The sequence below is a fragment of the Doryrhamphus excisus genome, linkage group LG8 (assembly GCF_037039965.1).
Source record: "Doryrhamphus excisus strain RoL-2023G ecotype Guam linkage group LG8, RoL_Dexc_Guam_v1.1, whole genome shotgun sequence".
NCBI lineage: Eukaryota > Metazoa > Chordata > Actinopteri > Syngnathiformes > Syngnathidae > Doryrhamphus > Doryrhamphus excisus.
In genome coordinates this window covers 15,352,939-15,377,486 of record NC_136364.1, presented here as the reverse complement: position 1 = coordinate 15,377,486, position 24,548 = coordinate 15,352,939, and the positions used below count along the sequence as shown (strand labels likewise).

The window sequence follows — 24,548 nt, the reverse complement described above, 5'->3', positions numbered from 1 at the left end:
TCAATGCAATTTGTTTTGATGAAAATGGAGTGACCGTTTTAAAAGGAATAATTTGCCATCAACATTAATTCAAAACTGTTTAGCAGAATGAGTATCATTTCCTATCTGATTTTCTTTCAAAAACAACACTGAAGAATACATGCATTTTTGGATTAAATGTACAAACAAAAAGAAACATGCACATTAATAAAAAAAAAAACACACACATGAAAAAAGCCATGAATTATTGTAACAATGCAACACTTAAATGGGCTTTTGTGTACTGCAGCGGAGTCAAACTCATGCCCTGAGGGGTCGAGACATTGCAGGTTTTCTTTCCAGCCGCTCATTAAAGCAGGTGATTTTAATGATTAACCCTCCTTTGGTTTGAGGGAAGGAGCTCGGCAATTAAATCACCTGCTGGAGAAACGGGTTGGAAAGACGGTGGAAGGGTCACATGACCAATTCAAAATTTTACAAGGGTTTTTGTCCAATTAAAAAAAAAATAATAATAAAAAGGTCATGACTCCAACTAATGGCCAAACAAAAGCGTAAACATTGTAATAAAACTGAATAAAAATGTGCAAAATATACAAATAAAAACAAAACAATGCAACCAATGGGCTGGCTTATCAGCGGAGTCCGCTCAAAGATGCAAACATAACATTTCATGAAAAAACAAACAAACATGTAAGCTTTAATATAAGGCACTTATATCAACGACACAGTGAGTTGTTGCACCCACCCCCCGTTGACGACAGGAGGGGGTCACAGCAAAGGCTTTAGTGTCATGCACCATCTTTATGTCAAGTTCTGCACTGTAAAGCTTTCATTGACTGTTCAGAATTTGAGCCAATTAGTGTCCTATTTAAAAATAAACATTGCATAGATTGAAAAACGGAGGCTGCAAAACATAGTGTTTGAATACAGACGTTATATGTATTGCAGCTATTACATTGCTGGCATTTTCCTGCCTTTAGGGAATAGGTGGACAAAGTTGACATGGTAATATCCCACCACCCGAGGTAGTATGAGGCGGGACGACGTCTGTGTGAAAAGAGAATTCTATAAAGCTGTTGTGTTGTTCAACAATGTCCACTTTGTTGTCGTGTTTCTGTGTTAAAGTAGTTGTTCCAATATCCTGCCGTTGTTGGATTCTGTGTTAAAGTCAAAGGCAACAGATTGTAGCCCCTTTCACACAGATGCGGCAACATTGGTGAATGAGAGCTGTAACAATAGAGCCTGCATTTATCCTTCTGTGCATTTCACACAGGCGCCGTCCACTTCTGTTACATCTTCGAAAAAGTTTTTGTGTATTTTTTTTTGTGTATGGCAGGTTCTACTGCTACTTTCTAGACCTGTGCCTTTCTCACATGATTTGATGAATAGTTGCGATGGTGGAACCAAAGCCAACTACTACTGTACTGCCAACAAAAACCTCAAATATATATATATATATATTTTTTTTTAGCTGAAAGGTCCTTGCACAATATAATACACTATCTTACAACATAAGTATATCCCTCACATTGCGGCAACCATTTGTATTACAGTATAGTACAGTATAGCTGTACAAGCTGTACACAGACTACTCTATTACCAAGTTTTATTCTATGGTAAAAATATACTGGAATAAAATGCTTGCTTAAAAGTGAGGGGTGCACTCAGTTTTGTGAGATAATGTGCAGCATTTGGTGTATGGCCAATGTTGCATATGTGAATTAAAGCTGTCAAGGGTTCAATTCCTAAGTGCCTGCTGAGGCTGGGATGGTCAAACAGACCAAATAAAACTAAACAGGCACCGTACTGCATATTATGTTTAGGGTAAACAAGTCTACAAACCCAGTTCATCGTCCACAGGGACGGACTGAAGCTGAGTCAGAATCTTAGAGTCTCCATCGATCTCCTCGGGATGCCCAAGTGATGAGTTGGCATCGTGTTCTGGGGAGGGGCTCCCCAGAAGCAGCGACTCCCCACCAGGTAGGCCCAGTAAAGCCGGGTCTACAGGTAGATCCCCCTTACCTCGCCCGTCAAAAAGAGTCGCCGAGGTGGAAAGGGGGCTCCAGGCAGGCTGGGAGAGGTGGATGTTGGGTGTCAGGCCCCCATACATGGGACTGAGTGTGAGCATGCTCTCCGGAGAGAGTGCGTTCGGCATACTGGGAGCAACCGTCTGGTCCAGCGCATTCGGGGAGGAAACGACGGGTTCCTCGTTGGTTGAACTTGCACTCTCTGCTGCGTATGTGTTTATGAAGTTCAACGGGGGCGTTGTGAGGATACTAGTGGGTTGTTCTGGGGTGGGTGAAGGCTGGGTGGCTACGGAAGGGCTAAGGGCAGGAATCACACCGTTGGTGGGAGCATCTGGAACTGGTTTTAGGGGCAAGCTGGTGAGTTGGAAGCCGGCTGGGATGGTCAAAATGAGCTTGCCTTGCTGGACGCTCAAGTAGGGGCTTCCACCCAGGAGGAGGTTACCTACCGTGGAAAGGAATAATTGATTGTTAGCATCCGTCACATGATTGTTATGGGAATTTATAAGCAAGTGTGCTCACCTTGAGGTGCAGAAGGTAGCTGAATGACTCCAGAATTGAGCAGTTGCAAACCGGGGGCCACACTGGTTGCAGGGCCCACATTATGAATGGGCCTCAGTTGGTTTATCCTAAAGGGACCTTGATTGATAGCACCTGGTGCCGACGCCGACGCCAGGATCTGTAAAGGGACTCCAGGAGACGGGATTGAGAGAGCAGGACTCGCAGGTACCACCTGGGGGAATGAGATGGTGGATGATGTCTGAACGGACGAGACTGGCACCAACTGAGGCATGGAGAGGGTGACCAACGGCGATGGCGTGGTGGCTGGAACGACTTGTGTTGGGGAGGATATGGAAATGACTTGTTTCGTGGGGGAGGAGCTGATGGTTTGCTGTGGGAGGGGATTACTGGGAAGCTGCGAGATGGACACAATGGTTGTGGAACCTTCAGCTAATGGTGAGGAAACATCCTGCTGCCCACTCATTACTGGGAGGTTTTGGAAGTTGGCGGTTGGAGACGTGAGAGGGGAGACCGGGACCAGCTGAGGACACTGAGAAACCTGTGCCCCCGAGGAGTGCTGAACCAGCTGGGAAACCGGTATTCCCTGGATGGAAGGCACAACCTGGGGCAGGGAGAAGACTTGAGGAGGGGATTGGTTGGAGTTAACCAGCGTATTGGGAGGGTTTATTTGAGAGGCGGCAGTGGCAAAAACCACATATTCCCCTGGTTGACTTGAGATTTTCAAGGGTGCTGATGACAGGCCCTCCTGGCACTGGGGGGTTGGTGTTAAAACCAGAGAAGGCAGGCTGCTTGTTGGCGACAGAGTCTGTGTGGACGGAGGCAAGGATGTAGAAGAACAAGACATTTTCTGGCTGCTTTCCACTTTTATGATGTCCTCGGGCACGTTGATGAAATCCAGAGCGTTGCTACTTTGGCTTTTTGCTTGCACAGGAACCGAGATGACCGAGGTTGAGTTGGAAACTACCGAGGTGCTCGTGCTGAGGACGACTGCTGGAAGACTGTTTGGTTTTGTCTCCATCGGAGAAACCGGTTGTTCCAAAGAAACAACTGGTTGAGGATCTTCTGGCTTTACTAGAACCTGAGTTCCGTTCAGTATCAAAGGAGGGTTGGCCACCTGACTCAGGGTGACCTTCTGGCAGTCCCCCAAGCCAATCCCATTGATGATGACACCGGCGCCGGTACCAGAGATGAGGGAGTTTCCATTAAACAGTAATGGTTGGGAGGCTGTGAGGAAGCTACTGGAACCATTGAGGATGAGTTGACCTCCTGAAGTGCAGTTGACTGCAGAGAGCGAGATAATGGAGGCCTTGGAGGCAGAAGGTTCATTTGCTTTGTCGGGGGTGTCGTCCATAGCCTCATCGTCAGTGCTGTGGTTTCCATCGGACTCGCTGCAATAGCACAGTGAAAACAAACAAGATTAAAAAACACTGTTTATTTCTATTGTACATGGTGGTGATTATCAGTAATAACTGGCAGGAGGAGTGACTACACATGCTGCTTGTGCACTATGGGTTTTGACTGTGGGCTATTGAGTCGTTCTGTTTATTTCTGTCATAAAAGGTGGTACAGTAATAACTAGCAGGAGGAATTTTAGCATAATATGCTATGTGAGCACAGTTATGAGCAACTGTATCACGGGTTTTAACCTTGTCGATTATTTTGAAAACTGGACAGTGATCAATTATATAATAATCACTATTATATTATTAATTAGCCTATTATTATTACTATTTATTATTTTGATTATTACTACTACTATTAGTAGTAGTAGTAGTAGTAGTAGTAGGCTAGTATTAGCCTGCTTATTTGCTTGCTTATCAGCCGCTTTTGCCCTATAATATGAAATTTATCAGATTTTTTTTGTAAAAAAAAATCTATTAAAAATATCAAATTATTTAGGGGTGCTTAAGGAGAATTTAGAGGGCCTGAAGCCCCCCTAAATATTGAATTTCACATGAAAGTGATTTTTAGCCTGCTTATTGGCTTGCTTATTAGCCTGCTTTTGCCCTATTATATGAAGTTTGCCAGATATTTTGTTAAAAAAAAAGAAATAAATCTTTTTTTAAATCAATTAAAAATATTAAATTATTTAGGGAGCATATTTTAGAACATGTTAGGACTGGAGTCCCCCTAAATATTGAATTTCGCATGAAATATTGCCCTAATATTTGCCCTATTATATGAAATTTGTCTGATTGTTTAAATGTTTAAAAATCAATTTAAAAATATTCAATTAAAGTCCCCCTAAAATAGGCCTAGTGACACCACTGCCCTCCACCTCTCTTTGTAGTTTCATAAACACATATTGAATTTCACACCATATGAAAAATACACCCCCAGTGAAATGTCAGTGCTTCAGAAGAAATTGAGAAAATATTTGAAACACTACAATACTAAGCATATTAATACCACTCATTTCTATCTTTGGCGCATGTGCGCCTAATGTTGTGGTCTGCTAACCTAGTGAAGTATCTTCCAGACCCCCACAAATGTCCAAGTGATAAGATAAGGCTGCCATATCCACTCTTATCTGCACACAACCCCCCTTTAATGACTTCATGCTATCCTTTTTTTTTTTTAGGTCTGATTTGCATCTACTTGCCCCCACCTGATAGATTACCATGTTCTACCCAAGTATCAAAGCATGCATGGACAGTGCAGGGTGAGTGGAAGGCATGCTAGGTTTCTCAGGAAACTCGATCCGTGATGCTTCTCACATTTCACAACAAAGCAACATGCTGCTTGGATGGTGTGAGACCTGCTGACACCTCAGTGGCCTACAAAATGCTGGAACTTTGTTGATACAGTCACCAATCACGGAAACAAAGGAGGTCAACAAGGATTAAAATGCATATAGTATGTATATAAACAATATGTATGCTTGTGTTCTTGCCTTTTGCAGTGCGTCCCAGGAGGGGTTCGGTCCCTCTGCCTCCGGTTCTTGAACCAGTTGCTGACCTGCGTGAGGGACAGCCCGGTTACTTTGGCCAAGTTCTTCTTCTCGTCCGGTGTCGGGTACCTGTTGCTTTTATAACACTCTTTCAAGGCGTTACGGGACTTCTCCTTAAAACAGTACACTGTCTCCTCCCCGTCCCAGATGGTTTTGGGTAAGGGGAACTTTTTCCTCAGTCTGTACTTGTCCACGGCGCCCAGGCTGCGGCCCCGAGACCTCTCCGCCTCCTTGTAGCGGGCTTTCAGGTACAGGTCCTGCAGGAAGACGTGGTTAGACGGGTGGAAGTCGTGGCTCTCCAGGAGGGCGTAGAGCTCCTTGAATTGTTCCCGGTGGAAAGCCACCAAAGCCTGGGCCTTGAGCAGAGTCTCGTTGCCACGTAGCAGCTCGGACGAAGGATGGATGGTGGAGAGAAATCTCCACAGGCGATCCACATTGCCCGCCTGCAGGAGGGCCTCGCAGAGACATGAGACCTGGTCCGTGGAAAAACTCACTGCCGACTTTTGGAAACTTTCGAGGAGTTGTTCCGTCACTTGATCCGCGTATTTTTCCTCCTCCGTGGACTCGGAGGCCGTCGGCTCCTCTGCGCTATTGTCGGATTGTTCTGTGGGCTCCAGAGACAAGGAAGCCATGTTTTACTTTAACTTTTTTTTTTCCTCCGCTGGTTCCTCCTCCTCGCTCCCTTTCTCTGCCTTCCAACACAACCAGTCCACCCAAGAGTGGAAACTCGGCGAGGACACGCCTCTTTTCCCCCTCATGTAGCCAGAAAGTTAGCAAATAACTTTGTAAATCATTTACGTATTATTTCCAACTGCTAAATTAACTAAGTGAACAGGGCTTGTCACTGTTTTACGTGTTTTCAGGCATTCTAGTTGAACATTTTATGTACTATTTGCTGACGTTATGATCTAAATACATAACCCTAATTATGGTACAATCTATCCTGCACGTAGGTGGCTTGGAAATATCACATAACTCCATAAATAAGATTTTGTTTTAGAGATCGGTAGTTTCGCTAAAGCTTCTCTAAATGAAAACATTCACTTTTGTACGCTGGTGTTTCTTGCTCCAATGTGATTGGTTTACAATAAATCAATCTACATGCTAGTCGACGACTTCCGCCGTTTTTGAAAGGCGATTGGTTGAGCGGATTGTGCTCTAATGTGATTGGTCGTATGCGGCTGGTGGGTGGGTACAGAATGGCGGAACTCGGAAATTGTTACAACTGGGCATGACCACTGTGACTGGAGCTGACACATTGCTTAAAACTTAATACAAGTTTGGATATAAATACAAACCCAGTTATCGTCAAAGGATTATTTGTAAGTAATTCATCACTAATTTGTCACTAAAGTATATAATTTGTGTAACATGAAATGTTCTCTTGCTAATGTTCGCTGAGGAATCGGCTAGCGCTAGCTGTTTGTTATCAAATGTTATAATGATGACTGTAGAGTTAAATTATTTAAGCTGCGCCACAGATAATTCAGGATATGTGTTTTAAATCGCATTCCTTTGTAACATTGGTTTAAAAAGTCATATTTATATAGATATGTGTAGTAAAACAGTCACTACTTGAAGTAGGCGTTGTCTCTTTTATTTCGGTCTTGCATTTAATACGGTCAATAATATTTTACTCACCATTCCTGTTTTTAGAGTGACCACCGAAGGGTTCTTTACATTTTCTATTGTGTCTAAATTTGATTCTATTATTTCTTTTTTTTAACCAGTGCCTCTGTCCGATCAGCCAGAACGATGGATGGATCCATAAGAGTTATTTCCAATCCCTCTGTTAATGTGCGTCTCACAACCACCATATCCTCTTTTGAGGTCCAGCGAAGGTTTGATAGAGGCGCATGCATTGCAGAGCTGAAGGTATCTATATAGTGTGTCATACAAAAGTACAACCATCTATGTATAGTAGTATAGACATTTTGATCATTATGTCTCATTCAGGGGAAACTGGAGATGGTGGTGGGTGTGCCTGTCTCCTGCATGGACTTGGAGTTGTTCAGCACATCGGACAAATACTTGCAAAAACTGGATGACGACAACGCTTTACTGGGCTCCTATCCCGTGGATGACGACTGCAGAATACACGTATGTAGCTAGCTGTGTGTTGTGTTCCGGCGGATGATATTTTTACTATATTAATCTCCAATTGGATTGACATCAAAAACCTTTAAATAAGAATTAACTGAAATGCTGCAATCCCAATGAGACCAGGTTCATACTGTCAACATCATTCATTCATTCATTTCTATACCGCTTGTACTCATTAGGGTCACGGGTGAGCTGGTGCGTATCCTAGCCGACTTCTGGCGAGAGGCGGGGTACACCCTGGACTGGTCGCCAGATAATCTCAGGGCACATATAGACACACAACCACCAACATTGATGGACAAAGACTCCAATTAAATATGCATGTTTTTTGGAAGTGGGAAGCCAGAGGTAGGGAGAACAAAACAAAGTCCACACAGAGATGCCCAAATGGAGATTTTAACCCTGTGTGTGTGTTAGTTTTGTGTGTTTTCTCCCTGGAATGCTTGGTTGCGTTGTGGGTCACGCGAGCTTGCCGTGATGGCACTGGTGACAGTGGGTGGCGGTATCGGTGTGGTGTCTTTATTAGCACGTGTGTGTGTGCATGCACCAGTACAGTGTTGGGCCATCTATCATCATGCTGGGGTGAGGCTTGTAGGACAAACTTTCTATTAAATTATATCACTGTTCTCTCATGTTGATCACTGCACGGTTTAAAAATTGCAGCAACTGAAGTAAGTGTTTGATTTCCTAAATATGTGAAGTGAAGCAATAAACTCACGGCATGTGATATCAGTGTAAATCTTTATGTTGTGGGTTTGATTTTTAATTGTATGCCCTGCATTACCCTCCATCCCCGCACTGTGAGGCCAACATGCTAACCACTAGCCCACCATGTGGCCCTAACAACATTGTAAAATCTTTATTGCACAGGCAATTGTAGGTCACACGAATGTGAAACTACGTCAACCACTGTTAACTTATAGTATGACGTAAACGCATAACACTGGTTGCAGTATGTCTGGAGAACTTGGTCTAAAGCAGTGATTCTCACCTGGTGGGTTGGGACCCAAAAGTGGGTTTCAAAGCTGCTTTCAGTGGGTGGCGGGTCTATGTCTATGCTGTATGCTTGCTATGCCACCACAGGCTGTGTGCCATCTTTGTCCCGCTTGAGCAGGAGGGGTGTAGCTCTCTCCACGACAACAGACACAGGTCGGTTTTTTAAAACGGCTGTTTTAATACATGAGCTTGTTTCTCATACATCCTTGCCTTCACGCCGTGAGAACTGCGTTCAACCCGATACAAACAGTACATGTCACAAAATGATCCCGTCAAATCAAACATATGCAAATGAAACTTAATATTGTGAAAGACTGATATGCCTCGTTGGCTGCTGGTTGTCAAAAGAGGTCCTTAATGTTTTGGAAATCCATGTGACTGTTAGCTTCCCACTTAGACAGTACGTGCAAATGACGTGCTGTGCGTTTACAACTTCCTCCTTTTGTCCTTCAATTAATGCTGCCACTTAGCAGCGCAAAACAAGAATCTTTAGTTCCGCCATGGGAACAACGAAAACATACACAATAAATTAATTAACTTAACTTGTCAGGTCATTGTAATAATGTACACCCTTTTAACCTGTTTTTAAGCTTCAATGAAATAAATAATTTATTAACTAATCATGAACTGATTTAAGAATTCTGCTTAGTGCATTACTGTAACAGCACTTACAAGGGGAAAAACACAGAGTGGGTCCTGTCCGATAAACGGCAGCAAATATCTGCTGGAAAAGAGGACAGCACCGCACCACTGCAGCTAAAGCTGTGGTGCAAATCGTCCCTTTTAAATAGAAGATAGTTTAGAAGTTTGAGAGGAAAAAAAATCTGCAATTTGGGTCTCCGCATTGTCACGGCATGATGGTGGATCCCACATCCAAACCAGTTGAGAACCACTGCTCCATACAGCCCTTTTAAGTAGGCCAGTGTAATTCGATGTATTAGAGTGAGTGTAATATTTTTTTTTTGCATCCATAATAAATGTTAATCTTCTTTAGGTTGTTGATCGAAGTGGTGGCCAACTGGGAGAGTTCACTGATGTTACCAAAGTGGAGAAGTTTGTCCTGTCAGATGACGCATATGAAAAGAGAACAGGTAATGTTAATGAATTAGACACAGTATATTATTTTTAGCCTACCGTCACATTCTTATGGGAAAGTTGCAAAGATTCCTTTTCTAGTATCTTTTGGTGACTTCAATGCAACTCTTATTTTTCCTCAAGAGACGGCAAGGTCCTTCATGAAGAAGCAGTCCCTCGGTCGTTACAACCAAGAAGAAATGGCCAAGAAGAAAGCAGAAAGCATTGCTCGAGAGGAGGAACAGAAGGCGGCTGCTGAAGCCATTTCCGTTGGCAGCCGATGTCAAGTGCACGTCAGCGGGCAGCCCACAAAGCTAGGCACAGTAATGTATGTTGGTAAGTCATGTCGGACTTTTGATATAGTTTGTTAAATGGTTAAGCCATCAGCATACATCATTTAGTATGAACTGGAGACAAGGTACAAACTCATTATGGGACGCATACTTTTATCTGGTTGTACATGAATGAGTAGATGAAAAATGGCTCATCTTTTACTCGCCGCATCCACTCACCTAGCAGCATTTTTTTGAAGGTGGACTGGCTGTCGGATTATGTGTGAACAGAATAACAAGAGAGATTTTTTTCTTTTTCCAACGAAAAAAGAGCTGTTTTGAAAATGATACTGCAAAGCCAAAGTATGGAGTAAAAGTCATGCCAAAACCTCACAAACACACCACAACATATTTGCTAACGCCCAACCATTCACAAACAAAAGTCAGTGTGCTTTGCAAACACAAAACATCATTGTTTTGCAAATAAGAAAAAAAGTACCTATCAAATACATCCTGTTTCAGAAGCAAATATGACATGTTTCACACACAAATGCCAGTAAATGTTCTGCAAAATTGCCTTTTTATTTAAGTCCGCTGGCAAACTGCGGTAAAGATAGAAATACATTCACGTCCCGGATCAATAACTCGCAGGCGAATGTTTGTTAGATGGCAAACAATACCTCTTTCCAACAGTGGTTACACAGACAACAAGCTACAAGCATTTTTTTTTTAATCAAAACAAACAGTCCTCTGTGCACTGTGACTTACATTGAACTCTATACACAGCCAGGCGGTGAGACCAGAGTGCAGAGTGAAATTAAAATTTGTACGTATGAGAAGTGTACTGCCACCAACATCATCTCGCATATTAATTGCATTCTTGGAATGGAATGGCCTTTATTGTCATTATACAAGATGTACAACGAGATTGGAGAGCTTCTCCTTTCAGTGCAGTACTCAAGTTTAAAAAGAAAAAAAAAGTATATCAAAGTAGAGTAAAAAAAGTCAATTTAACAAGATATATACAAGATATCCAAAATATACACATAGTATTGCACAGGAGCATATGCAGGAGCAGATATATTAATTTTAGTGCAGTGATAAATGGGTCATAGTGCAAATAATGACTGGTTATTCTTATGGTTATACTACAGCACTTACTTAATTGCATCATTTGGGGGGAATTTTATTACAGGTACAACAGACTTCAAGCCAGGCTATTGGGTAGGTGTGAAGTACGACGAGCCACTGGGTAAACATGATGGCAGGTAAGTGTGCCATTATTACATTTATTATTATTATTATGCACCTCACAGTTGCTGTTCCATGTTATAGATTTATTTTATTTAACATTTGACCCCGCTTTTCCATTTGTCATTTCTTCACAGTTGCGAAGGGAAGCGTTACTTTGAATGTGAGAACAAATACGGAGGCTTTGTGAAGCCACTGAACGTGACCGTGGGAGACTTCCCTGAAGAGGATTACGGTTTAGATGAAATGTAGGACTGACAGATATGAGATGTTGGAAAAAAAAAAAACTTTTTTTTTTTTTTTTGCATCTTGTGCTTTTTCAAGAGGGCATGAACTGTTTGAATTGACAGTATAAGAAATCTACCAAAAGGCGGGGTTTGTGCCACATGGGATCTTTTGAGTTGACTGCTCCAGTTGTGTCTCTTGAATCAACTTTATACTACAAGTATACTGTTAGTTTGCATCCTTTGCGTTATTACGGTGTGTATAAAGCATGTAATCTGCATACTGTATGTGCAAAAGGAAGTTCTTTCCAAATGTGTGTAAATGTTGAAGATCATTTCTCCATGTAGATAAATTCTGTATTTCCTCATATTTTTATATTAAGTCCTGTCATTGAAACGGTTGGCAATTCACTGTGTTGTTTATATTGAATCCTTGCAATTGAAGAGGTAATCATCAATATTGTCTTATTGAACATATTTTATCATGAAGGTTTATATATTTTAACAAGAGCAGAAAATACGGAAGTGTTGGTCATTCGAACACTCCTCGTTGTTCCAAAGTAATGTAATGTGTGTTTTTAAATCTATGGTTTACTCGTCTAAATATTGCACTTTTATTATATAAAAAATGAGTTTTGTAAGGGCACGTTTGGTCAACGTGACGCCACAAACGCCTCACACATGCTTTTAACGCTCAAGTCGAACAAAAGCCGGATTCACTGCATATCGTTATTCATGTGACACTGCGACACTCGTGACCACGCCTGTCGAATTCGTCACCTAGGGGACGTCACAGCCAAACACTCGCGAGATCTTCCCCAGTGTGGGAACACAGTGTGGTTGTGTGCGCGACGAAGACAAGGAAAGATGGCGACGCAGGAGAGCCAAGCGACCAAAGAAGCCGTCAGCAATGGCGAGGTAAACTGAATGACACGGCTTTTACTGTTATTTCATTTCTGCCTCTCTGTGACAGTACGGTCGGGTTTCTGTTTTGGCGCGGAGTGTCACCGCCATTGTATGTATGTAAAGTGACGGTTAACACGAGTGACGTTGTCAGTGCCGGTTGCTTTCAATGCGCGACTTCCCTTCTTCCTTCCGTGGAAGTGTTGATAATTATACACTTGGAAGACGTGTCCAACACAACCCACGAGTAATTAGCCAATGAAAGACGACGAATAATGTAGCTAAGTGCGAGTAACGTGAAAGTGCTGCGTTGTTAGCTAGCACAAGGCCTCGGACCGAAGCCACGCAGCTTCGGCTTGACTCGCCGGTCAGAATCAGCAGCACTCTCCTCAATCTGTGCATTTCTAAATAGTAACACCAAATAAGAACAACTAATTATTGACAATAGACTTGTTATAGGAAGTTTGTCAAATGTGGTGAGGGGGGACCAATGTTCAGTGGTAATGTTGAGCTGCTAGCTTGTGATAAATGACCGTTACAGTGTATTTAATTAAATACAAAGTTGCCACCCTGGGGGAATAAATACACTGCATGCTCACTTTTTTGGCCAAACTCCAACTAATATTCTGAATAAATGTTGTATGTTTAGCTTAATTATGTTTTATCTTATTACTGGAGCATACAACACTGAATAAGACATGATTAACCACTCAGTCAGAACATGCTTTAGTATGCAGAGTGTAAATACTAAGTATATTAAATAATTTCTCATACAAATTTCTCATTACTTCTCCCCGACAATAAATCAAAACTGAACATGATTGTCTTTACGAAGCAGGGATCGACTGCATTCAGCACAATCACCTCTGTTAACAAATACAATCAAATAATTGTGAAATAATAATGAATAATTAGTCAAACTATCTAATAGATACACAAGATACTCCATGTAACATTTTGCAAAATAAATAACTTCATTTTTGAATTTATCGGTGGTATTTTTTCCCAAGTGTGAACAATTAAACCCACTTTTCCACAGCCTTTAAATGTCATCCAAATTCTTTACGAAGCAGGGATCGACAGCATTCAGCACAATCACCTCTGTTAACAAATACAATCAAATAAATATGAAATAATAATTAATAATTAATCAAACTCTCTATTAGATACACGACCTACTCCATGTTACCTTTTGCAAGATAAATAACTTCATTTTTTAATTTATCTGTGGTATTTTTTCCCCAAGTGTGAACAATTAAACCCACTTTTCCACAGCCTTTAAATGTCATCTATGGCGTCCATTTGTAGATGTCACCTTACAACCAGGGAGCGCATTTTCTCTGTGAACAATTAACTGACTAGTGGTTAATGTTTAGTCTTTGTTGTGACAATGGCTTTTTATTGTCTCAAGCTACGCAGATAACAATATTCTTTTTTTTTTAAGCCGGTTAAGCCGCTGGTTATGCGTCAAATGGTTTAACTGTGTTATGTCTCCTGTAATAGCAGTGATTCCAGTTGGAGTCACTTCAGCGCTTTGAAATATGTATGGTGTACATTTAGTGACTTTCCTCAAAACCTTGAAACAGTCACACCTCACTCACTCACTCACTGATTATGGGACCACTCTAAGAATTTACCACAACCTGTTTTTAACGCTACTTTCAAGAGATAACAGAACCTTTTGTCTGTCATGCGTTGACAACAAAAGGGGAAGATGGAACGTGTTGATAGCAAACAAGTGTCACGCACCTCATCCATTCTGTCGCTTGAGTAGATTGTGGCGTCTTGATGAGGGGGAGGGGGATGTCATCGACAAGATTGTAAGGATCACATAATTTGGTATTTCTATTAATCATGACGCTATAAATGATCAGACTAGTTTTGACTAGTTATTCAGCATTCATTGTCCCACAAATTGAGCATTTATTGAAATGCTGGCTTTTCAATTCTATTAAAGGGGGCGGTTTGATTTTTTGGCATTTGATTTGTTGAATATTTCAGTATACATCACATCACAATTCATAATTTGACATGTTGAAAAGTAGGAAGAAACAGAGCTTACACATTTCACAATTAACACATTCCCATTAATTCTTAATTTGTTCATTTCCTATTCAATATGCTCAATTTGCCACTTCTAAATAACTAGAAAATGATACAGAAATGTATGAATGCATGAAGCTTAGGTTTGTAAATCTGTATGGACAAATTTCTGCAATTTGCGTAATCAACTGTTTGTACTGTGTCTTAATATGGCGCATTTTACTGCATTCCTTGCGTTCGTTACTCAATGCGTTCCATAGTTTGAACCCACATACTGATATACTGAAGGTTTTTAGCGCTGCGTGGGCATAGAGGTGTTAAGTTCACCTGACATGAATTTGTATGACATCCCCATCAGCACTGTAGTGCATCAATGGTGACTCACCCCTCCACTTTGTCCCGGGAGCTCTGGAGTTCTAGTCGGAAAGAGGAATAAATTAGCATCAGAAAAATGCCTCCTTGAAAAAAAATCAGTCCTCGCAGTTGCTTGGCATTACTTTCTATTTCGTCGTATCACCGTGCACTGTCGCCTGTCCATTGTTGAGTGTGTCTTCCACTGCAGATGAAGATGAAGACGCAAGAGTCATGCATAGCAGCGGCTTCTCGTGTCTCCGTCTGCGTGTGTAAACGCTGTGGAACGCATACATACCTCATGATGACAGCATTTCATTCACTTTATTATCCGCAAGATTCTGTATTTAATTCCATTTTTACCAGAAAATTTCACATTTATATCCGCAATTCCATTAACGCAGAAATCATAGGGCCCTAATATAGTATTTAAAACTAGGATTGCTTGATTTTTTTTGTATACCAGTATAGATTGTTCCAATGATAAGAAAATGGCTTATACAGGTCAGTGATAAATGTAAACAACAAACAACTTCTTTCAGGGCTCACTTCCAAATGCGCAAAACACATTATCTGACACTTTGGCATCGTTTAACATGATAATACAACATACTAACTACATTGATAGGTCAGAAAAGTGGAAAATGTTATTTTGGTCTTTAAATGTATTTCATTTGACTTGTTGAGACATGCGGACATCCTGTTACTGTTTCTTCTAATGACTGCTGTACAAATGGTACTCACTTTTTTTTTTCAGGTGAGCAGTAATGGAAGTGCTGCAACTACAGACAGCCAGACACTGCAGACAACTGGAAATGCAAATGAGCAGCAGCAGCAACAGCAGCAGCAACAACAAGCACCTAATGCCTGGCAGGTTATTAAAGGGGTCCTCTTCAGGTACAAGTATTAGTTGTCACACACACACACACACACACACAAGAAAACAGGCAGTGGTCATATTAATGCATAGAAGCTATTTCAAAATTAACAACACATTTTCCTTTTGTTATATCTCAGAAAAGCATCCAAAAACTAGAGCAGATGTCTAAATTGGCTGCAAAGAGGAACATAATTTTTGCAGCCTGACTAATCAGCTCTTGGGATGTTTACATGTCAATGTTTGATTCCATTTCATCTACCAAATGCTACTTATTATTATTTGCTTGTGTATTACTAAATCTGATGTACTTTGTACCTCCAGAATCTTTATAATCTGGGCCATCAGTAGCTGGTTTCGTCGAGGATCATCCACTCCAGACCCCAACACACCAGCCGGGGCACCCAGAGTACCCAGCAGGAACCTGTTTCCAAAGGACACTCTCATGGTATTACCTGTTATCTATCTATTGAAACTTATAGTAGACTCAATTTAATCCATAAATACTGGGGGTGTCATGATACACTCAGCTCACGAGACAAGACCATACACGGTGTTTTAACTCGGGCAGTCAGAAAGTGAGTTAACAGTGGTAACTAATTCATTTCATTAATGATGTCAAAATTTGTTGCGGCATTAAAACACCTGCATAATGACGGCAGACATCGCCACGTTGACTTAATTCTGACCTGAACACATCAATAGCAGTGCAATTCTTACGGCGTATATACTATATATCTCCAACTCACAAACGCGTCTCTAGTCGTCTCGTCCTGGGAACGACACTTCCTCATTGTTACACGAAAACAATGAGATGCATTCACTTGTCACGTTGAAAGGCACAATAACGTCTTTATCGTGCACGTAGTATGTGGGGTCTAAATAAGCAAACACAAAGGAAAACAGTAAGTGGACATTCTTATCTCTCACTAACATAACCCTTACTGCCGAAGTACAATGTACTGCATTTAAGTATGCTTGGAAATCACAGGAAATACCTCTACACTCAACATGTGAATACAACTCTTCATTACCATAATACCAGTTGGTGTGATTGAAAACGTTCTGTGACTATTCAAGAGACTAGAGTTACATTTTTCCACTGCGTGCTGTGTTGTAGATGTATATTTGTGTATCTATATTGTGTATTTATGTGCTGTCATTCATCCATTCTCTTCATACAACAGCAAAAATAGGCACATTTCTCATACAGTGGCAAATGGTGATTAATCATGATTAAAAATGAGGGCTGGAAAACTGACTTGTATCCACAAACTGAAGCAAAAACTAAAAAAAAAGTGACATATAATTTATGTTGATGTGTAGTTATCAGTGGCGGGCAGTACATTGGGTACCTGGGCCTTCAGTGGGGTCTTGACCAGGAAGAAGTTTTCTTGGCAGATGCAAATGATCTGAGGTGCTGATACGTTTGCACAAGATGCTCCACTCCCACTTACCTGCAGGACGGACACTTGGCATTTGTTGACTAGTAATATTTATTTACAGTATAAAAGCATGATTCAAGAAACACTTCCTGTCTAAATTGGTAACATAGATCAATCGCTTCCAAAAATGAGGTATTATGAAGCCGAATTGGTTGCCACAATACTATTATTAATGAAGCAATATCTTTTGCGAGACAGCTTTTAACGAGAAATATCGTCACGTTTCCATCTCAAAAGATCTGGCGACACACTTAATATTAACAGTTATTTTCCCATTATGTCCATAGGAACTGTACGTGTACATCTCTCAGGAGGAGGTGTTCACCGACTTCAACAACACAGAAGCTCTGTTTTGGTTCCACCGGGACCTGGTCTACGGAGACTGGACCACAGGGGAGGAAGGAGATGGCTGCTATGAACAGTACAAGGAGATAGATATCCCAGAGGTGAGGCAGAGGGTGGGGTCAGGTGGTGGGGGGGGGGTTATAACGATCATGCTGACGGTCAGTGTTAACTTGTAGGCGGTGCAGCAGAACGGCTCCCTCTATATTCACGTCTACTTCACAAAAAGTGGATTGCATCCAGACCCTAAGCGCAAAGGGCAGTATCGCAGACTGTCAACAGTTCATGCAACACGAAGTAAGCACATGTGATTTGATTTGAATTATGCACTTACTTATGTCGCTTAATGTGTGTTTAACTGGACCTTTCTGTGGCGCTTTTCAGTGCTGAACAAATTTAAGCGGAGGAAGTTTATGAAGACCAAGAATCTGCTCACCGGTGAAACAGAAGCAGATCCAGAGATGATAAAGGTTGGTATTTAGTTTGTATGTTAGTGTAAGTATTAGCAAAAAAAATGGCAGTGTATTTGGAATGGAATGGCCTTTATTGTTATTATACAAGATGTACAACGAGGTTAGAGAGCTTCTCCTTTCAGTGCAATAGTCAAGTTAAAAAAAAAGTATACAAAAAGTAAAGTAAAAAAAGACAGTTTAACAAGATATCCAAGATATACACATAATATTGCACAGGAGCAGATATGTATTGCAGACATATTGCAGATATATTAATTTTAGTGCAATGATGAATGGGTCTTATAATAATGAATGGTGTATACGGACGAGTAAAAGTCACATATGAGTGTATTGTATTGAGTGTATTGAGTTGTTAAATAAATAAACATGTTTCCGAGGTAGTAACAGAGGCAGTGATGGAAATATTGCACATTTGCATTACGCTAATGACCGGGCTCGTTGTATGTCTGAGTTCAGGGTGGTAATGGCTCTTGGGAAGAAGCTGTTTCTCAGTCTGTTTTTGCCTTGATGCACCTGTAGCGTCTGCCAGAGGGCATACTGGGATGTAAACTGTCCTTGATGATGTTGCGAGCTCTGCCGAGGCACCGGGTGGAGTAGATGTCCGTCAGGGAGGGGAGAGGGCAGCCGATGATACGCTGTGCTGCCTTGACTGACCTCTGAAGCCTCCGTCTGTCCGCCTCAGTGCAGCTCCCGTACCAGGCGGAAAACGCAGTAGGTCAGCAGGCTCTGGATGGACGAGTGGTAGAAGGCCAGCAGCAGCTCCCTGTCCAGGTTGTTCCTCCTGAGGACTCTCAGGAAGTGTAGACGCTGCTTTAGGGTTTTAGGTTTTTAGGGTTGTCTTTGACGAACGAATCTGATTCTTTACATTTTGTAAACATATTTGCAAGAGTAGAGCTTATGGCGGCTCCGACAAACAGATTTCATTTGCAGCTTTTTCATTTCAAAGAAACAGGCTAGAACAGCCAGATAAACAAATAAGGATGATAGGTGTGAAACAATCAGTACCTTTTTAATATAAGTGACACAAAGCAAGACAAACAAACCCGAAACACTTTGCCTGTTTTAACTGATACACTGTTGGATGTGGTCGTGTCATGCAAAGAAGCTGCTGCCACAAGTTGCGTTTGACTTTCTGGAGTCATTTTTAACCTTTTCAAAATACTTCCACACTTAGGAGGATTTTTTTAGTAGCCATTATAAGCCAATAAGTCCATCTATATAATTACTGGGGAGGGTGACAGGTGGATTGAGGCAACTTCTGCAGTAATGCTGTCGCTGTAGTGGACTGTTGTGGTTAAAGACCTAAACTGGAAAGCAAAGCTCTTAATGTGCCGGGCGATGTACATTCCTAGCCTCACCAATGCTCACCAATGAGCTGCCGGTGGAACCAGGAAGTCTGTGTTTCCTGACTGAGAAGAAAATGGATGAATTGTGCCAAGAGCACCTCCTGAACGACATGTAAAACAGTGATTTGGGGATGAAAGATGTTTTTAGAGGCAAAAAAACATATGAGGCGAGAGCACATCAATAGTTCGTAAGGTTAGATATCGCGATAGTTCGCCATGTCAATATATGTCACATTTGCAATTTTGAACGAAATGAATATCTCCTTTCAGCGGGCAGAGAGCCACGGTCCAGTGGAGATCATCTCTCACTGGCACCCTAACCTCACCATCAACATGGTGGACGACCACACAGCCTGGGTCAAAGGCTCTGTGCCGGCTCCGCTGGACCAGCGTAAGTTTTACCAAGTACTCTTTAAAATGAAAAGAAGTGTTGAGTCAGGGTTTACATGTCTGTTCCTCGTCTATCACCAGATGTGAAGTTTGATGCGGTAAGTGGCGACTACTACCCTATAGTGTACTTCAATGACTACTGGAACCTTCAGAAGGACTACTATCCCATCAACGAGACCTTGACCAAACTGCCGCTGCGCCTCAGCTATTGCCCACTGTCCTTGTGGCGCTGGCAGCTCTATGCTGCCCAGAATGCTCGTTCACTGTGGAACTTCCTGCCCGAGGACACCTATGAACAGTCTGATGAGGATCAAGACTCTGTGAAGGTAAGACAGAAGATACAGTAGCCGCGTTTACATGAGGAGTTTTTCTCTTTCCGAATGGAATCTTTCCGAATGACCTTTCCGAAAGCAATGGTATACATGGAAAGTAATATTCCAATCGTGTGTCTACATGCGCCGCTATAATCAACCAGAATAGTCAATGGGGCATGCGCAGTAAAGCATAAACACCAACATCACGTGATTCCGACTTCCTCAAGTTTTTCTTTTACTTGTTGGAATAACTCCGTATTGCCAGTTTTTCATTCATCCAGTCTTGAAATTTAGCTTGAATCAAAAACAAAACTTTCCGCAGCAGTCCTGTGCCGATTGCGCGCCTCCATTTATTTTTTTTAATCGAAGAACGTCTGGAACTGCGTGTTGCATCATATCTCAGCATTCGCTGAAAGAACGCACCCGGGAACAGGAAAAGATAAAGTTCAATCTTGCTAATATTTTATAATTAAGCTCGGCACATGTTTTATATAGATATGTATTTTCTTTTTTAATAAAACTGGACTTGTGAATGGCGAATAGAAGGGTTTAGATTCTGTTCCACAGATGGCGGTAATGCACACGAAAGCAGAAAGAAGAAAGAAAAAACACCACGAAGAAGAATGCACAATGACAACTTTCCGATTGGGCGGGTAAAAGATACCTCAATCGGATTGGGGAAAGGAATATTCCACAACTGTGAATCCGATTATATATTCATTCGGATTGGCACTTTTAACCCGAATGGAATTGGAATATTTGGGTCCATGTATACCTGGCTACTGAGAGTGACTGCATCCTTTTCCACTGCATTAGTACATGGTTGAGTGGACATGTTGAGCCAATACCGCAGGGGTGAATAAACCACTGCAGGTCACTCATTGGTCATTGGTATCTATAATATTATGATGGCAGTTTGTAGTTTCTCACTCTCCTTACTGTGCACTATGCAGTGGAAAAGTAAACTACCATGTGGTCTAACAATTCTAACATTTACCCCATTGTAACTGTATTCAAAATGCCTTTTTTAAAGGTAGCCTTGTTGGAAACCAACCCCTACCTCCTGGGACTCACCATCGTCGTCTCCATCGTGCACAGCATCTTTGAGTTTCTTGCCTTTAAGAATGGTATGTTTAAAAAAAAAAAAAAGCATTTAAACTTGTCCTTGCTTCAATTAGTCACGCCCTGTTTGCTTCCCAGACATCCAGTTTTGGAACAGTCGACAGTCTTTGGAGGGCCTCTCTGTGCGCTCCATCATTTTTGGAGTGTTCCAGTCACTGGTGGTGCTGCTGTACATTCTCGACAACGAGACCAACTTTGTGGTGCAGGTCAGCGTCTTCATTGGTCTTCTAATTGACCTCTGGAAAATCACAAAGGTGATGGATGTTAAGGTAAGTCGGTCCTTTTTTTTTCCTCTCCTCGCACAGCAATGTTTAGCGTTTAGTAACAAGTTGTGTATTTTTCTAACAAACCTTTGTCTTTCCAAAGTTGGACAGAGAGAACAAAATTGCAGGAGTCTTCCCCAGACTTGTTTTCAAAGACAAGTCCACATATGTGGAGTCTTCTACCAAAATCTACGATGACGTGAGTCGACCATAGCAACAATTCTGAAAATCTTGACGATTGTGTTTGTGGTTTTTTGTGACCTGGTCCCTCACTGTGTGCACAGATGGCCTTCAAGTACTTGTCTTGGTTACTCTACCCCCTGTTTGGCTGCTACGCTGTCTACAGTTTATTGTATGTCGAACACAAAGGCTGGTACTCCTGGGTACTCAGCATGCTCTATGGCTTCTTGCTAACCTTTGGTGAGTTGATAAGATGTCGTTTTTTTGGGATGAATTGATGTCATTGTCAACATTGTCAGATTGTCTCCGAGCGTGTAGGTGCTCTGCTAATGTTTTCCTGCTTGCATCATGGTTGCATACCCAATTCCCAGTTGTCTCTGCTACTGTGCGGACTATAAATAGGATTCACATGTCGCCTCTACTGCTGTGTGTAATTGTTTTATGTCTATCTCTGTTCAGGTTTCATAACGATGACGCCGCAGCTATTCATCAACTACAAAATGAAGTCGGTGGCCCACCTCCCGTGGAGGATGCTCACCTACAAGGCTCTCAACACCTTTATTGATGACCTGTTTGCCTTTGTCATCAAGATGCCCATGATGTACAGGATAGGATGCCTCAGAGACGGTACTTTTTACTCGGTTAAATTTTTTTTTTTGTCACTCAGTTAGTTTTCCGCTTGAATGACACTCCTCATACAGAAATACTGTTCTCTCAGCAAGAGATCTCGTCTTTAATAGACAACTTGACTCGGTTAATCTGTGAATCCGCTGTTTGCTAGGTGGCTGTAATTATCTTACTATATCACCACTATGTACATTCATGACATCTCTAAAACTGTCCTTTATCGTCCAATTTCTGGTGAGCACTACAGAGCCGATGCTGCTTAACATTTCAACATCAGCCACGTATACATGGACCCAAATATTCCAATTTCATTCGGGTTATTTTCTCAAACGGAAAGAATGTAACCTTTGTATACACCTCATTCCGAAAGAAAAGTGCCAATCCGAATGAATATATAATCGGATTCACAGGGGTGGAATATTCCTTTCCTCAATCCGATTGAGGTATCTTGTACCCGCTCAATCGGAAAGTTGCCAGACTGCGTTCTTCTTCGCTGTGTTTTTCTTCTTCTGTTGTTTATTGGCGGTTAGCAAGCAGCTTTCGGTGTGCATTAGCTCCATCTGTGGAACAGAATCTAAACCCTTCTATACGCCAAGTCCAGTTTTATTAAAAAAGAAAATACATATCTATATAAAACATGTGCTGAGCTTAATTATAAAATATTAGCAAGATAGAACTTTATCTTTTCCTGTTCCCGGGTGCGTTCTTTCAGCGAATGCTGAGATATAATGTAACAAAAAATTTTTAAAAAATAAAAAAATGGAGGCGAGCAATCGGCACTGGGCTGCTGCGAAAAGTTTGTTTTTGATCCAAACTAATTTCAAGACTGGACAAACGAAAAACTGGCAATACGGAGTTATTCCAACAAGTGAAAGAAAAACTCGAGGAAGTCGGTATTTTGATGTTTACGCTTTACTGTGCATGTCCCATTGACTATTCTGGTTGATTATAGCGGCGCATGTAGACACGCGATTGGAATATTCCTTTCCATGTATACCATTGCTTTCGGAAAGGTCATTCGGAAAGAGAAAAACTCCACATGTAAACATGGCTAGTGACTCAAAGTGATTTGGAAAATACCAAATATATCTGATATCTGCTGAAAGATGGGGGTTTTCCTTGTGTGACAATTGAAGAAAGAAGCGATGAGATTTACACTTGAGTGACGACAACCTGTAATACAACATACTATTACAAATACGTACTAGGGTCGCTCTGATCGATCTACACTACCGTGCTTGTGCACACTGATTTCAGCAGTGGTACCAGGCTGATGGACTATTGCCGACATTTTATCTCCTCTCCGGGAACAGAAGAGGGAGTCGGTTGTATCTGTGGTTCAGCGGATACGGCAGGAGGGACCCAGCAGAGCTCTCACAAGAAAAAAATCTTGGCGACCCCTAATATAGCCAGTAGTACATTTAAACCTTTACACTGCATGTATGTGATCGGTATTGGCCAATTTCACTCATGGATAATCTGTATCGGCAGCATAAAACCCTAATCGAAACATCTCAACTACATACATATCATAATAGTAGCTACTCACCCCTAATGGAGAGGTCTACTGTACATTTGGGTAAATACTCCAGGCCCCTATAGAGTAAAAACGGTACTCCTTTCTCTTGTGTCCTTCTCTACAGATGTCGTCTTCTTCATCTACCTTTATCAGCGCTGGATTTATCGCGTGGACCCCAACAGGGTCAACGAATATGGCACCAGCGGAGTGGACCACCTCCAGAACAAGACACAATCAGGTGATGCTGCTGCAGACAAACCAGCCGAGGAGAAGAAGAAGGATTAAGCCCTGTTCGGCCTCACTCGGACAAAGAGGACTTGTGGAATTAGGCAGGCGGGGGCAGTCTGTCATGGACAATGGTGGGAAGGGGGGAGAAAAAAAAAAAAAAAGAAAAAAAAATTGCAGTTCAACTGTACCCCTCTGATTCCTGTGCCGATCCACAGAGAATCATCTTCTATGTAGACTGGTACATTTTTATTTCTATTCCCCGCCCTCTCGTTTTACAGTTCAAGTGAAGTAAAAACAAAACGTGATGTACTGTATTCTGTTTGGTTTTCCGAGGATAACGGTGTTTTGAAATACAGGCTGGCAAGATTTGCAGTTATGTTTTTTCATACATGGAAGAAAGAAGACATCTGCAACTTTTTCTTCTTTGTGTAAAATTCCTTGTGAATGTTTTTGATTTCATTCCACGTGAGTGCCGTGTTGATGTTGGAGGAAAACTGGAAAACCTCTGAATGGAGCAGACAGGACATCGGCAACAAGACAAGTGACTACTCTACTACCCTCGGTAACAATTTTAAACAAATTGTTCATGTTCTAAACTGGAACAAAAAAAAGCCTTGTTGGTATTAATATAAATATTAATATTGTCAATGACTTGTTTTTTCTTTTTTCAATCATTGACTCATTCTTTTGTATGTCCTCACCATGTACAGAATTCCAGCTTAAATTAATG

The 24,548-nt window shown here is 41.6% G+C and overlaps 3 protein-coding genes across 3 annotated transcripts; 2 read left to right on the top strand and 1 right to left on the bottom strand.

Moving 5' to 3' along the window:
* Positions 1 to 81: 81 nt before the first annotated feature.
* six5 (SIX homeobox 5) lies at positions 82 to 6,350 on the bottom strand. Its single transcript, XM_058080796.2, has 3 exons — positions 5,419 to 6,350; positions 2,526 to 3,913; positions 82 to 2,448 (listed from the first exon to the last, which is right to left on the bottom strand). Exons 1-3 carry the CDS (start codon positions 6,105 to 6,107, stop codon positions 1,814 to 1,816), a joined length of 2,712 nt encoding a protein of 903 aa, XP_057936779.2. The 5' UTR covers positions 6,108 to 6,350; the 3' UTR covers positions 82 to 1,813.
* A 312-nt stretch (positions 6,351 to 6,662) lies between these two features.
* On the top strand, positions 6,663 to 11,865 carry tbcb (tubulin folding cofactor B). Its single transcript, XM_058080809.2, has 7 exons — positions 6,663 to 6,797; positions 7,206 to 7,350; positions 7,432 to 7,575; positions 9,569 to 9,665; positions 9,793 to 9,984; positions 11,116 to 11,188; positions 11,309 to 11,865. The coding sequence occupies exons 2-7, from the start codon at positions 7,231 to 7,233 to the stop codon at positions 11,421 to 11,423; spliced, it is 741 nt and encodes a 246-aa protein (XP_057936792.2). The 5' UTR covers positions 6,663 to 6,797; positions 7,206 to 7,230; the 3' UTR covers positions 11,424 to 11,865.
* Positions 11,866 to 12,162: 297 nt separating this feature from the next.
* Positions 12,163 to 24,466, top strand: clptm1 (CLPTM1 regulator of GABA type A receptor forward trafficking). The gene is made up of 14 exons (XM_058080797.2): positions 12,163 to 12,313; positions 15,450 to 15,589; positions 15,894 to 16,017; positions 17,302 to 17,460; positions 17,536 to 17,653; positions 17,741 to 17,826; positions 19,446 to 19,566; positions 19,647 to 19,891; positions 20,913 to 21,006; positions 21,080 to 21,270; positions 21,368 to 21,463; positions 21,549 to 21,684; positions 21,904 to 22,071; positions 23,715 to 24,466. The coding sequence occupies exons 1-14, from the start codon at positions 12,263 to 12,265 to the stop codon at positions 23,873 to 23,875; spliced, it is 1,890 nt and encodes a 629-aa protein (XP_057936780.2). The 5' UTR covers positions 12,163 to 12,262; the 3' UTR covers positions 23,876 to 24,466.
* Positions 24,467 to 24,548: the final 82 nt, after the last annotated feature.